This window comes from Salvelinus namaycush, chromosome 6 (genome assembly GCF_016432855.1).
Source record: "Salvelinus namaycush isolate Seneca chromosome 6, SaNama_1.0, whole genome shotgun sequence".
NCBI classification, from domain to species: Eukaryota; Metazoa; Chordata; class Actinopteri; order Salmoniformes; family Salmonidae; genus Salvelinus; species Salvelinus namaycush.
This window is the reverse complement of record NC_052312.1, coordinates 7,161,125-7,175,715: the sequence shown is the minus strand read 5'-3', so window position 1 is coordinate 7,175,715 and position 14,591 is coordinate 7,161,125. Positions and strand designations below refer to the sequence as shown.

At 45.0% G+C, this 14,591-nt stretch overlaps 1 protein-coding gene across 1 annotated transcript in view; it reads right to left on the bottom strand.

Annotated features, from left to right (window-relative positions):
* Positions 1-14,591, bottom strand: part of LOC120049473 (cGMP-specific 3',5'-cyclic phosphodiesterase-like) — a 79,891-nt gene that overhangs the window by 21,169 nt on the left and 44,131 nt on the right. The window contains exons 9-12 of the mRNA XM_038995737.1: positions 5,821-5,929; positions 5,624-5,708; positions 4,634-4,809; positions 831-890 (exon numbers count right to left, since the gene is read on the bottom strand). Coding sequence (XP_038851665.1) covers positions 831-890; positions 4,634-4,809; positions 5,624-5,708; positions 5,821-5,929 — 430 coding nt within the window. The remainder of the gene's footprint in view (positions 1-830; positions 891-4,633; positions 4,810-5,623; positions 5,709-5,820; positions 5,930-14,591) is intronic.

Genomic DNA, 14,591 nt, shown 5'->3' with positions numbered 1-14,591 from the left:
TCTCTCTCTCTTTCTGGCAGCAGAGTCAGCTCAGACAGAGAGATTACAAGCCTTTGTGAGAAAGAAGGGTGAGAGAAATCAGGGCAACGGTGGGGAATCCTACCATATAATTATGTCTAATCAGACAGAAAGTAAAACACAGCTTTTCCTACAACCACCACAGATATTATGAGAGTACTGTCAATCAACTGTTTGAACTAAACCGATGCACACTGCTGAAATACAGTATATCATATATAAGCCATTTAGCAGACACTTATCCAAAGCAACTTGCAGTCATTCTTGCATATTGTTTTTGTTTACATATGGGTGGTCCCGAGATTCGAACCCACATCCTTTGGCGTTTTAAGAAACTGAGCTTGTATCCTTCTAGCTAGAGAAACATCAGTCCTTCAGAGAGTCAATGCCTCAGCAACAGGGAGGGTAACATGGCCTAAAAAGAAGTCAGATACTTTTTAGGCCAATTATCATTGCCAAACTTTAAAAGCAAATGATTTGGGCCTTAAATTGGCTTTCTGGAATGGGTATTGTGCATACTTTCACTTTTGATTTGAAACCCTAATCAATATGGTCAGTCTTTTTCGTGTTTTTTTAATCTCCAGACCGTTATCCTCATAGGCTGCATGAGTATCTACATGTGAGTCGCCATATTGGTTAGGTTTACATGCGCTGGAGTGGTCTCATTACATCATGGCTGAAGTCACCTCATCTACACACTGTCCTTCCAACCTGAAGGAAGGCATCTGTCTGGCAATGCTTGTATGGCCACAAGTGTGTGTGTGTGTGTGTTTGTAAGTGCGTGTGTGGTAAGTTAATAAATTGTAATTTACCGCAGTTACCTGCAGCGCCCGCGTCTCTTCCTCTGCAGCAGAGGCGTGATACGAAAGGACCTGAGAATGACACACACACACACACACACACACACACACACACACACACACACACACACACACACACACACACACACACACACACACACACACACACACACACACACACACACACAGTTATCCCTCTGACAAACTATAGAAAGAAACGGAACTAAAATATAAACGCAATATGTAAAGTGTTGGTCCAATGTTTCATGAGCTAAAATATATATATATATATATATAAAATTGTACGTAGACACAAAAAGCTTATTTCTCTATTTTGTGAACAAATTTGTTTATATCCCTTAGCATTTCTCCTTTGCCAAGATAATCCATCCACCTGACAGGTGTGGCATAGTTGACTCATAACCCGCAGTCCCCGCAGTTAAAATATTGTGTGGCTGAAGCACCAAGAGGATCAGAGTGGGACTACAGCTAATAACACACCAGGGGTGGGAAAAGGTACTCAAATGTCATACTGTTGTAATGGCCGTCGTATGAAGAAGGTGTGGACCAAAGCGCAGCGTGGGAAGTGTTCATGATTATTTATTAAAAAACTGAACACTGAGACAAAATAACAAAATGTAATAACACGAAACAGTTCTGTCTGTTGAAGACACAAAAACAGAAAACAACTACCCACAAAGCATCGGTGGGGAAAAGCTACCTAAGTATGGTTCTCAATCAGAGACAACGATAGACAGCTGCCTCTGATTGAGAACCACACCAGGCCAAATAACAAAGAAATACAAAACATAGAAAATGAACATAGAATGCCCACCCAAATCACACCCTGACCAAACCAAAATAGAGACATAAAAAGATCTCTTCGGTCAGGGCGTGACAACTGTAGTAAAAGTAAAGATACCTTAACAGAAAATGACTCAGGTAAAAGTGAAAGTTACCCAGTAAAATACTACTTAAGTAAAAGTCTAAAATTATCTGGTTTTAAATGTACTTAAGTACAGTGGATTTTTTTTTTTACTCAATCGTCAATCGTAAAAGTAATTGCTATACATCAAATTCCTTATATTAAACAAACCAGACGGCACAATTTTCTTATCATTTTTAATTACGGACAGACGGGCACACTCCAACACATCATTTACAAACACAGCATTTGTTTTTTCGTGAGTCCTCCTGATCAGAGGCAATAAGGATGACAAAGTGTTTTAACTGCCCTAATTCTGTCCTGGTTGAGCATTCTAAATGTAATGAGTACTTTTAGGTCATGGAAAAGGTATGGAATAAAAAAAATTCTTTAGGAATGTAGTGGAGTAAAATTAAAAGTTGTCAAAAATATAAATAGTAAATTAAAGTACAGATACCCCATACAACTACTTAAGTAGTATATTAAAGTATTTTTACTTAAGTACTTTACACCACTGGGTTGAAGGGCGGGTGGGTGGCAGGCAGGTTGAATAAAATAAACAATACCTTAAAAAAATCCATAAATATATAGTTATTGTATTTATATAGTATACATAGAGTTTTTTTTCTTCAATATTTTACACTATCTGGTATTAGTGCATAAACCTAAACTTTTGGGCTTAACTGTACCCGCGCCAAATTGCCTACACAGCCAATCGCAAGATAATGCTTTTGGGAACGGGCAGAAAAAGTTAACATCAATCAATCGAGGCAAAAAGGACATTGTCGAAGTTAACTTCAATAAGACAAAACCTGCGAAAGGAGAGTTGAAAATGAAAAGAAGGGAGGCCCAGAAAAGTAATGTTTGTAAATATATGGTGAAGTCGCAGAAGAGGATGACTGCCATTTTATGTGTGATGATGTGAGGTGCTATACAAATTAGACAGTCACAAGAAGGGACTTCAAACAGACCTATGGCATGTCAAGGGAACTATAGCTTAATGTTTAGATGGGTTAAATGGAAACTGAAATCTGGATGACTAACCAGAATAATCTACAGTTTTTTTTTGGCAAACTCCAAGGTCCTCTGATAATACTAGTCCCGTGCAAATCGACATCCCTGTGTTCTGAGAGAAATGTCTTGAGGTTTACAGGTGTTGCTCGCAGTTTGAGCAAGAAAACAACTGATTGGATGAATTGCACAAAGTGCTGCACATAGCCTATATGAAGGGTCTACATGTGTCAACTCACACACTCAATCTTTTTCTTTTTACGTTTTGTTTTGCAAATGAATTGAAAGTCCCCAAAATGCATCATCAGAAATATTGCGCCTACAGTATTTAACCCTTGCTGTCAATAGATCGCAAAGCAGCATACAACTGAGCTAAACGTTTGGAACAAGTTCACTTTCTCATCCATCCTAAAAAAACGCATCTTAAGTGCAAGTTAGCTGTTTAGCTCACATCTGAAGGCTGAGGGCCATTTAGGACGTCTTCTACTGCGGATCACTGAAACATCCTAATGATTATGATCACACTTCCTCAATTGAAATTGTATGCTTTGGTAGGGTTTACCAACTTGGGCCAGCATCCCGGAGTCGCCTCTTCACTGTTGATGTTGAGACTGGTGTTTTGCAGGTACTATTTAATGAAGCTGCCATTTGAGGACTTGTGAGGCGTCTGTTTCTCAAACTAGACACTCTAATGTACTTGTCCTCTTGCTCAATTGTGCACCGGGGCCTCCCACTTCCATTTCTATTCTGGTTAGAGCCAGTTTGTGCTGTTCTGTGAAGGGAGTAGTACACAGCGTTGTACGAGATCTTCATTTTCTAGGCAATTTCTCGCATGGAATAGCCTTCATTTCTCAGAACAAGAATAGACTGACGAGTTTCAGAAGAAAGTTCTTTGTTTCTGGCCATTTTGAGTCTGTAATCGAACCCAAAAATGTTGATGCTCCAGATACTCAACTAGTCTAAAGAAGGTCAGTTTTATTGCTTCTTTAATCAGAACAACAGTTTTCAGCTGAGCTAACATAACTGCAAAAGGGGTTTCTTATGATCAATTAGCCTTTTAAAATGTTTAACTTGGATTAGCTAACACAACGTGCCATTGGAACACAGTAGTGACAGTTGCTGATAATGGGCCTCTGTACGCCTATGTAGATATTCCATAAAGAATTAGCCATTTCCAGCTACAATAGTCATTTACAACATTAACAATGTCTGCACTCTATTTCTGATCAATTTGATGTTATTTTAACGGACAACAAAATGTGCTTTTCTTTAAAAAAAACAAGGACATTTCTAAGTGACCCCACACAACACAATGCCACAGATGTCTCAGGTTCTGAGGGAGCATGCAATTTGCATGCTGATTGCAGGAATGTCCACCAGAGCTGTTGCCAGATCATTTTATGTTAATTTCTCTACCATCAACTGCCTCTTCCAACTAGCTTCACAACCTATGGCTGCACCGCTGCCCAGTCATGTGAAATCCATGGATTAGGGCCTAATGAATGTATTTCAATTGACTGATTTCCTTATATGAACTTTATCTCAGTAAAATCTTTGAAATTGTTGCATGTTGAGTTTATATTTTTGTTCAGTATAGAACCCTAGTTTTGCATTCCGGTAGCTGACACACTTTCACATCAGATGTTTGTGACCTTCTCAGACAGACAACCCTATGGGGGAAGACGGAGCAGAGTGTGGAGAAGACCATCCAGTATTTCCTAAGGGAACCCATCGGTGTCACTCCCAACCCCCGTGTTAAAGTCTCCACATTGTAGTTGCATTTATAGGCCTGTTCTAGGATCAGCATACCTTCCTCCAACCCTAACCTCAACCCTTAGGGTGGGAAACACTGAGCAGACCTGAGACCAGTGCCTCTCACCTCCAGTGTGACCTCCTGTTTGGCCATGGCTCTCTCCACTGTTTCATACATCTGGGTGTTCTGTATACCCAGGCCACAGAAGATGGCGAAGGCCTCCAGGAACTGTTCGTCGTTCCGGTTGAAGGACTTCACGTTCCCCGACGCCTCGTCCATCTTGTTCACCAACTGACACACACCTTCAAGACCCGACATAGGGGGAATGTTAGACACGCACGCGCACACACACACACACACACACACACACACACACACACACACACACACACACACACACACACACACACACACACACACACACACACACACACACACACACACACACACACACACACACACACACACACTCCAGAAACTCAGGTGACAAAACTTTAGTTTGGCTCTCCTTTTTATATGAAATAGTTTGTTGTTAGTGACCTCTTGTCTGAAACTAAAAGGTCCATCTACTCCAGGACTAATAGCCCCATAAATGATAGCAAGGTTGTAATGAATGAACAGCCCTATCCTCAGCCTGTAGACCTACTAAGTATTCACATCATGGAGAGGTGCCAACGCCAACACTCTGACCCTCCTCATTGACTTCCCTTGCCCTTTCTCCTGCACATTCTGCATGACAATTACAGGTGGCTAAATTAATGCCCAGACACAAATCATAATAGGAAGAAAGAAAAAAAAATATTGCCTCGCTAATGTCCAAGGAATAGAAGGTGAGGAGGGCATTATGTTAATACGTTCTATATTAGAGTCTAGGAGCAGTAGGTTGTGTTTTGATCCAAGTGTCTCCTGGACTCTTCAGGCAGTTGGTGGAAAGACTAAAGGGACCTGTTCTGTTTGATCATTGGGGGACTGGGGGGACATACATTACGGTTACACCACTGCCCAGCTAATTAATTTCTCTATTTCTCTAAACCACATGGAGGGAAAAGGGAAGAGGGGAGAAAAAGGGAGAGAGAGAGAGAGAGAGAGAGGGAGAGCGAAAGCAAGAGAGGGTACCTATAACTTTATCCTTCTTCCCATTCCTGATAGGCGTACAGAGCAAACTCTTGATCTGGTTACTGGGGTGCTCTGGGTTCTCACTCTGAAAGAAACATAGATTCATAATGTTAGGCAAAAAAAAGACATATATATAAGATTGTAACATAGTATTCTGGAAGAAGAAGATTGCAGAGTAGATCATGTTCAGTACTGACCGTCCAGGGAAAGCGCTGGTCTTTGGTGACGTCAGAGATGTTCAGAGGCTCCATGGTGTTCTTTACATACTGGGCGTACATGTAGTTTATCTGACTCACGTCACAGTCCCTGTGGGGAACACAATTGAAATACTCAAATCAAATTAAATGTTATTTGTCACCTGAGCCGAATACAACAGGTACAGACATACGAGCCCTTTCCCAACAATGCAGGGTAAAAATAAAAAATAAAAAAATACCAAAGGAAATAGTAAAATAACAATAACACGACTATATACAAGGTGTATGGTAAGGGTAAAAGTGAATAAGCAATCAGGGTAGATAATAAACAGAGTAGCTGCAGCGTATGTGAAGAGTGTGAAAGTGTGTCTGTGTGAGTGATTGTGTGTGGTTTGTGTTTGTGTTTCTGTGTGTGTGTGTGTGTGTGTGTGTGTGTGGCATCTAAATGCATGTTTGTGTGTGTTTTGTGCTTGTGAGCGTATGTAGTTATATGCAGTCATATGTAGTCTATGTGTGTGTATGTGTGTGTTGTTCAGCAGTCATATGGCTTGGGGTAGAAGCTGTTCAGGAGCCTTTTGGTCCCAGACTTGGCGCTCCGGTACCGCTTGCCGTGCGTTAGCAGAGAAAACAGTCTATGACTTGGGAGTCTGACAATTTTTAGGGCCTTTCACTGACACCGCCTGGTATAGAGGTCCTGGATGGCAGGCAGCTCGGCCCCAGTGATGTACTGGGTCATACACACTGCCCTCTGTAGTGCCATATAGTCATATGCCAAGCAGTTGCCGTACCAAGCGGTGATGCAGCCAGTCAAGATGCTCTCAATGGTGCAGCTGTAGAACCTTTTGAGGATCTGAGGGCCCATCCAATATCTTTTCAACCTCCTGAGAGGGTGTTGTCGTGCCCTCTTCACGACTGTGTTGGTGTGTTTTGGACCATGATAGGGCCTTAGTGATGTGGACACAGAGGAACTTGAAACCCGCTCCACTACAGCCTCTTCAATGTGAATGGGGGCGTGATCGGCCCTCCGTTTCCTGCAATCCACGATCAGCTCCTTTGTCTTGCTGACGTTGAGGAAGAGGTTGTTGTCCTGGCACCACACTGCCAGGTCTCTGACCTCCTCCCTGTAGGCTGTCTCATCGTCGTCAGTGATCAGGCCTACCACCATTGTGTCGTCTGCAAACTTAGTGATGGTGTTGGAGTCGTGTAGGGAGGACAGGAGGGAACTAAGCACGCAGCCCTGAGGGGATCCCGTGTTGAGAGTCAGCATGGCAGATGTGTTGTTGCCTATCCTCACCACATGGGGCGGCCCGTCAGGAAGTCCAGGATCCATTTGCAAAGGGAGGTGTTCATTCCCAGGTTCCTTAGCTTAGCTTGGCGGGCAATATGCCGTTGAGCGCTGAGCGGTAGTCAATAAACAGCATTCTCACGTAGGTGTTCCTTTTGTCCAGGTGGGAAAAAGCAGTGTGGAGTGCAATAGAGATTGCGTCATCTGTGGATCTGTTGGGGGAGTATGTGAATTGGAGTGGGTCCAGGGTGTCTGGGATGATGGTGTTGATGTTAAACATGACCAGCCTTTCAAAGCATTTCATGGCTCCAGATGTGAGTGTTATGGATCGGTAGTCATTTAGACCGGTTACCTTGGCGTTCTAGGGCACAGGGTCTATAGTGGTCTGCTTGAAACATGTAGGTATTTGGGGCTGGGTCAGGGAGAGGTTGAAAATGTCAGTGAAGACACTTGCCAGCTGGTCACTGCATTATCTGAGTACGCGCCCTGGTAACCCGTCTGGCTTCGAGGCTTTGTGAATGTTGACCTCTTTAAAGGTCTTACTCACATCGGCTACGGAGAGTGTGATCTGACAGTCATCCGAAACAGCTCTCGTGCATGGTTCAGTGTTGCTAGCCTCGAAGTGAGAATAGAAGGCATTTAGCTCATCTGGTGGGCTAGCATCACTGGGCAGCTCGCGGCTGGGTTTACTTTTGTAATCCATCATAGTTTGCAAGCCCTGCCACATCCAACGAGCATCAGAGCCGGTGTAGTAGGATTCGATCTTAGTGCTGTATTGACGCTTTGCCTGTTTGATGGTTCGTCGGAGGGCGTAGCAGGATTTCTTATAAGCATCCGGATTAGTGTACTGCTCCTTGAAAGTGGCAGCTCTAGGTTTTGGAGATGTTGCCTGTAATCCATGGCTCCTGGTTGTGATATGTACGTATGGTCACTGTGGGGACGACATCATCGATGCACTTATTGATGAAGCTGGTGACTGAGGTGGTAAACTACTCAATGCCATTGGATGAATCTTGGAACATATTCTAGTCTGTGCAAGCCAAAAAGTCAGGTAGCTTAGCATCCACTTCATCCGACCACTTCCGTATTGAGTGTGTCACTGGTACTTCCTGTTTGAGTTTTTGCTTGTAAGCCGGAATCAGAAGGATAGAGTTATAGTCAGATTTACCAAATGGAGGGCGAGGGAGAGCTTTGTATGCGTCTCTGTGTGTGGAGTAAAGGTGATCTAGTGTCCCACCCTGATCTGTTTCACCCCCTCCAGGTGTTACCCATCTTCCCCATTATCCCATGGGTATTTATACCTGTGTTCTCTGTCTGTCTGTGCCAGTTCGTCTTGTTTTGTCAAGTCAACCAGCGTGCTACTCTGTCCTCCTGGTTTTTCCTTTTCTCTGTTTTTTGCTAGTCCTCCCGGTTTTGACCCTTGCCTGCCTTGACTCTGAACCCGCCTGCCTGACCATACTGTCTGCCCTGACCTCAAGCCTGCCTGCCACTCTGTACCTCCTGGACTCTGACCTTGTTATGATCTCTTGCCTGCCCCTTGGATACTAATAAATATCAGAGACTCAAAACATCTGCCTCCCGTGTCTTCATCTGGGTCTCAACCTGTGCCCTTATATGTAGAGTGTTTTCGCCTCTAGTTGCACAGATTACATGCTGGTAAAAATTAGTTCAAACGGATTTCAATTTTCCTGCATTAAAATCACCGGCCACTGGGTGTCTTATTAGACAGTTTTTTGTGATAATTTTATTATTGGGTGTTTTTATCAATGTCAATCAAATAAAAATATCAGTGTAAAATGGAAAATGTAATTACCAGCAACAAAACATGAGCAAGAAGGTTGACACAAACATGGTCTCTTTTTTGCTTGAGTAAGGCAGATCCAAAATGCCGGTGTTTCAGCCTACCTCATTGTTTTCTTTAGTAGGGCAGCCAGCGGAAAATATGGAGCGTAGGGGTTGGTAATGTTCTCTAGTAGCACTGATTGGCTCAGTGTTCTGTCACTCATGGGGACACTACGTCACTGCAAAATCTACGGGTAGAGCTCGAAAATTTGAAATGCCCATCCAAGGAGACTCAAGGTCATTGGCCACAGATAAAATGACGTCAAATCATGTTATATCTACCACAGCTTTGATTGTGCTGATCATGTCAACATCATACTTTCAAAATCTTAGCTAGCAAGCTAGCAGTCATCATGAATCAAGTCGACAATCTACTGGCAAATCCATTTCAATCCTTGTCATATAAGAAATTATGAAGAGAAATTATAGATAAAACATACTGGTGCTCATCAGCCATTGGACATTACATTACACAAGTTGGAATTCGCAAATTCAACAATGAGTGGTTTGGAAGGAGTGGTTTGGAAGGAATCAGTGGCTAACTGCAAGTGTTGCAAAGCAAGCACTAGCCTGCTATTCAGTGGAGTGGGTGTGTGGTCCAAGTCTGGGTTTAAGGGTCTCTTTTCCAAGTTTAAAAGGATACCATGGGCCATAAAAGGTTGAATACATTGGCCATGCTGTCAATCCAGCATGAGTTCTGCCACATTCAAAACAACTGGAAACTCGGAACTGGGAAATCTCAGACTTCAGTGAGTTCAACTGGGAACTTGAGCTCCGACTGGGAAAATACGGTCATCCAACTCTGAATTCCAAGTCGGGAACTCGGGCCTATTTCTAGAACATCGACATGAAGATCACCGATGTCATGATTCAACCTAGTTTTTTTACGAGTTCCCAGTTGTCTTGAAAGCACCATAAATCCAGAGAATGCCTGACTTTGAAGTCAAACTTTGACAAAATGTTTTGATGACTAACAGTTTGTGGGGCGTATGTCACCGTTTGTCACCGTTATAGTGCAATTAATGTATTGTTTAGTGTTGTTTAGTGGCTTTGCTGGCATGCATCTAAAATATTTTGGAGGAGTTTTCCCCGCCAAGATTTACATGCTAAAATCGCCACAGGCTAGCCCACACCAAGCCCAACACAGGCTAGCCCACACCAAGCCCAAACCAGCCCAACATGGCCAGCCTACAACAGCCTAACACGAGCCAGCCCACACCAAGCCCAACACAGGCTAGCCCACACCAAGCCCACACCAGCCCAACATGGCCAGCCTACAACAGCCCAACATGGGCCAGCCTACAACAGCCTAACACGAGCCAGCCCACACCAAGCCCAACAGACTAGCCCACATCATGCCCACACCAGCCCAACGTGGGCCAGCCTACAACAGCCCAACACGGGCCAGCCTACAGCAGCCCAACGTGGGCCAGCCTACAAAGGCCTAACACGAGCCAGCCTACACCAAGCCCAACACAGACTAGCCCACATCAAGCCCACACCAGCCCAACATGGCCAGCCTACAACAGCCCAACACAGGCCAGCCTACAACAGCCTAACACGAGCCAGCCCACACCAAGCCCAACACAGACTAGCCCACATCAAGCCCACACCAGCCCAACATGGCCAGCCTACAACAGCCCAACACGGGCCAGCCTACAACAGCCCAACACAGGCTAGCCCACACCAAGCCCAACACAGGCTAGCCCACACCAAGCCCAACACAGGCTAGCCCACACCAAGCCCAACACAGGTTAGCCCACACCAAGCCCAACACAGGCTAGCCCACACCAAGCAAACACAGGCCAGCCCACACCAGCCCAACATGGCCAGCCTACAACAGCCCACCATGGACCAGCCTACAACAGGCCAGCCCACACCAAGCCCAGCACAAGTTACCCCACACCAAGCCCAGCACAGGCCAGCTCACACCAAGCCCAGCACAGGCTAGCCCACACCAAGCTAACATGCAACAATTTCAAAGATTTTACTGAGTTACAGTTCATACAAGAAAATTGAAATGAATTAATTAGGCCCTAATCTATGGATTTCACATGACTGGGAATACAGATATGCATCTGTTGGTCACAGATACCTTTAAAAAAGGCAGGGGCGTGGATCAGAAAACCAGTCAGTATCTGATGTGACCACCATTTGTCTCATTCAATGTGACACATCTCCTTCGTATAGAGTTGATCAGGCTGTTGATTGTGACCTGTGGAATGTTGTCCCACTCCTCTTCAATGGTTGTGCGAAGTTGCAGGATATTGGCGGGAACTGGAACACTTTGTCGTACACGTTGTTCCAGAGCATCCCAAACATGCTCAATGGGAGAAATGTCTGGTGACTATGAAGGCCATGGAAGAACTGGGACATGTTCAGCTTCCAGGAATTGTGTACAGATCCTTGCGACATGGGGCCGTGCGTTATAAGGCTGAAATATGAGGTGATGGCGGTGGATGAATAGCATGACAACGGGCCTCAGGATCTCGTCACAGTATCTCTGTGCTTTCAAATTGCCATCAATAAAATACAATTGTGTTCGTCGTCCGTAGCCTATGCCTGCCCATACCATAACCCCACCGCCACCGTGGTACACTCAGGAAACATTGACGTCGGCAAACTGCTCGCCCACACGACACCACACTCGTTGTCTGCCATCTGCCCGGTACAGTTAAAACCGGGATTCATCCGTGAAGAGCACACTTCTCCAGCGTGCCAGTGGCCATCGAAGGTAAGCATTTGCCCGCTGAAGTCGGTCACGACGCCGAACTGCAGTCAGGTCAAGACCCTGGCGAGGATGACGAGTAAGCAGATGAGCTTCAATGAGACGGATTCTGACAGTTTGTGCCGAAATTATGTTCTGCGGTTGTGAGTCCGGATGGACATACTGACAAATTCTCTAAAACGAATTATGGTAGATAAATGAACATTCAATTCTCTGGCAACAGCTTTGGTGGAAATTCTGCATGCCAACTGCACACTCCCTCAAAACTTGAGACATCTGTGGCATTGTGTTGTGTGACAAAGCTGCACATTTTGTGGCCTTTTATTGTCCTTATCTTGGCAAAGGAGAAATGCTTACTAACAGGGATGTAAACACATGTGTGCACAACATTTGAGAGAGATAAGCTTTTTGTACGAATGGAACATTTCTGGGATCTTTTATTTCAGCTCATGAAACCCAGGGACCAACACTTTACATGTTGCATTTATATATTTGTTCAGTATAGTTATATAAACTTAACAGTTTCTCTTGCAAAAATATATGTATGATAGTAACGACGCGGTTGTCTATCTGATACAATGTGTCAAATACCTTTAACACTTGAAAATCATGCAATTATGCATTGAATTCAATTGTAAGAAATTCATTATTTAGAAATGAATAATTATTAAATAGCAAAGGTGCATTGGCCCATTGTGCCAATGTGGTCATGTTTTTTGGGTTGTTGGTGCCCTATGAGAGTGAGTGAGTGAGTGGGTGGGTGAGTGGGTGAGTGAGTGGGTGGGTGGGTGAGTGGGGGGGTGGGTGAGTGAGTGAGCGAGCGGGCGGGCGTGCGAGCGAGTGAGCGAGCAGGTGAGTGAGTGAGTGAGTGAGTGATTGGGTGAGTGAGTGAGTGAGTGAGTGAGTGAGTGAGTGGGTGGGTGAGTGAGTGAGTGAGTGAGTGAGTGAGTGAGTGAGTGAGTGAGTGAGTGAGTGAGTGAGTGAGTGAGTGAGTGAGTGAGTGAGTGAGTGAGTGAGTGAGTGAGTGGGTGGGTGGGTGGGGGAGTGAGTGGGTGAGTGAGTGAGTGAGTGGGTGGGTGGGTGGGGGAGTGAGTGGGTGAGTGAGTGAGTGAGTGGGTGGGTGGGTGGGGGAGTGAGTGGGTGAGTGGGTGGGGGAGTGAGTGGGTGAATGGGTGAGTGAGTGGGTGAGTGTAGAGGAATAAGAACTGTCTCCAGTGGATTTGAGTCAAAAACTGTCCAATATGGTTGGCACACTGTTTTCTTTGATGTGTGTGTGAGAGTGAGTGTGACAGTGAGTGTGAGAGTGAGTGTGTGTGTTGGTCATCATTAAAACTCTCACATCCGAGCTCTCCTTTATCTAGACTAGATATGATTAGATGGTAATAGAAACTGATGAGAGAGACTGAGCAGCTGGAGAATGTGATGGAATTGGCTTGAATGGTACTGGACAGGACAGTGTGTGCGTGCGTGTGTGCCTGTTTGCGTGCGTGCCTGTTTGCGTGCGTGCGTGCGTGCGTGCGTGCGTGCGTGCGTGCGTGCGTGCGTGCGTGCGTGCGTGAGCGAGAGAACGGGATCACAGGTTAACACCTGGGGCTGGATTCCACCTCCACAAGAACATTCCGGAACAGAACAAAGAGTAAAGCAGAGAAGCTGTTCTGTTCTGTCCTCATCTAAAAAGAGTCCTTGGACATTCAGTCTTTGGGCTAACTGTCACAGTGTGTTCTCATCAACGCTGAACCTGGCAAGTAAACTGTGTTAATATGGGGTGTGTGTGTGTGGGTGGGGGGGGGGGGGGGGGGGGGGGTACGTGGGCCTGCTCGTAAAACATCTCCCACCACTGAGTCAAAGCTAACATCCTGCTATTAGCTGTATCCCCTGGGCCCCCGCAGAAGGCTACAAATGACTGGCTCCCCAGGCAGGAGTAGTCCTACAGTATACACAGAACAACCTACCTGACCCATTAGAAGATGGAAACAGAGTAGAAAGTGTTTGGGTCCGCCAAGCCAGAATGTAAAAGAACGAGACACAATGGGGGGGGGTGGGGGGGGGAGGCCGCGTCTGTTTCATTTCACTTCTGTCCTCCTGGATGTCTCAGTTTCTTTGTCTCTAAGTCTTGCCTGGGAGCAAGCTCTCTCCTTCTGTCTCTCCCCATTTCTCTACTGTCTGTAGAACACACTCTCTCAGACAAGTAGGCAGACTGACACACACACACACACACACACACACACACACACACACACACACACACACACACACACACACACACACACACGCACACACACACACACACACACACTCCCACCCACATTCAATCCTAATGGCTGTGAGAGGAGAGTGTGTGAGGTGGCGATAGATAAAGACTGAGGTGAACAGTCGATGCTCCGATGCCTGGCGGGCTCCGAGACGTATGAGAACAAATCACCCCCCAGGATCAGGGCGATGGATTCACCTCCCCTCCAAATGTTTTTGTAAGGCTTATTTATTTTCCCCTGTCAGAGGACGAGTAGTCAACCACTCTCATTCTCCATCTCATCTCCTCCTCCATCTCGTTCCCCGTCTCATTCTCCCTCTCTGTCTGTCTTTCCTCCCCAGTTAAATAGATCTGATCTGAAGCTCACCCCAGGTTAAGATTTTTGGGATGTTGGTAGTTGGTGATGTATTGTATGAGCAGCAGCTTGTGTGGTCTGAACCCAATCCGTACGAAACCATAACCTTCAGGTGATCTTTAGTTCAAATGCCACACTGTCCATTAACAGCCTACTACAAGGCAGAAAAGACGGACAATTTCTGATTCCATCTTGTCAGCAACAATAATTTATTAGTATTTATTTAATATAAATGTATTAGTATTTATTTAGTATTTATTTATTAGTATTTATTTAGTATTTATTTATTAGTACTTAGTACATAGTACAG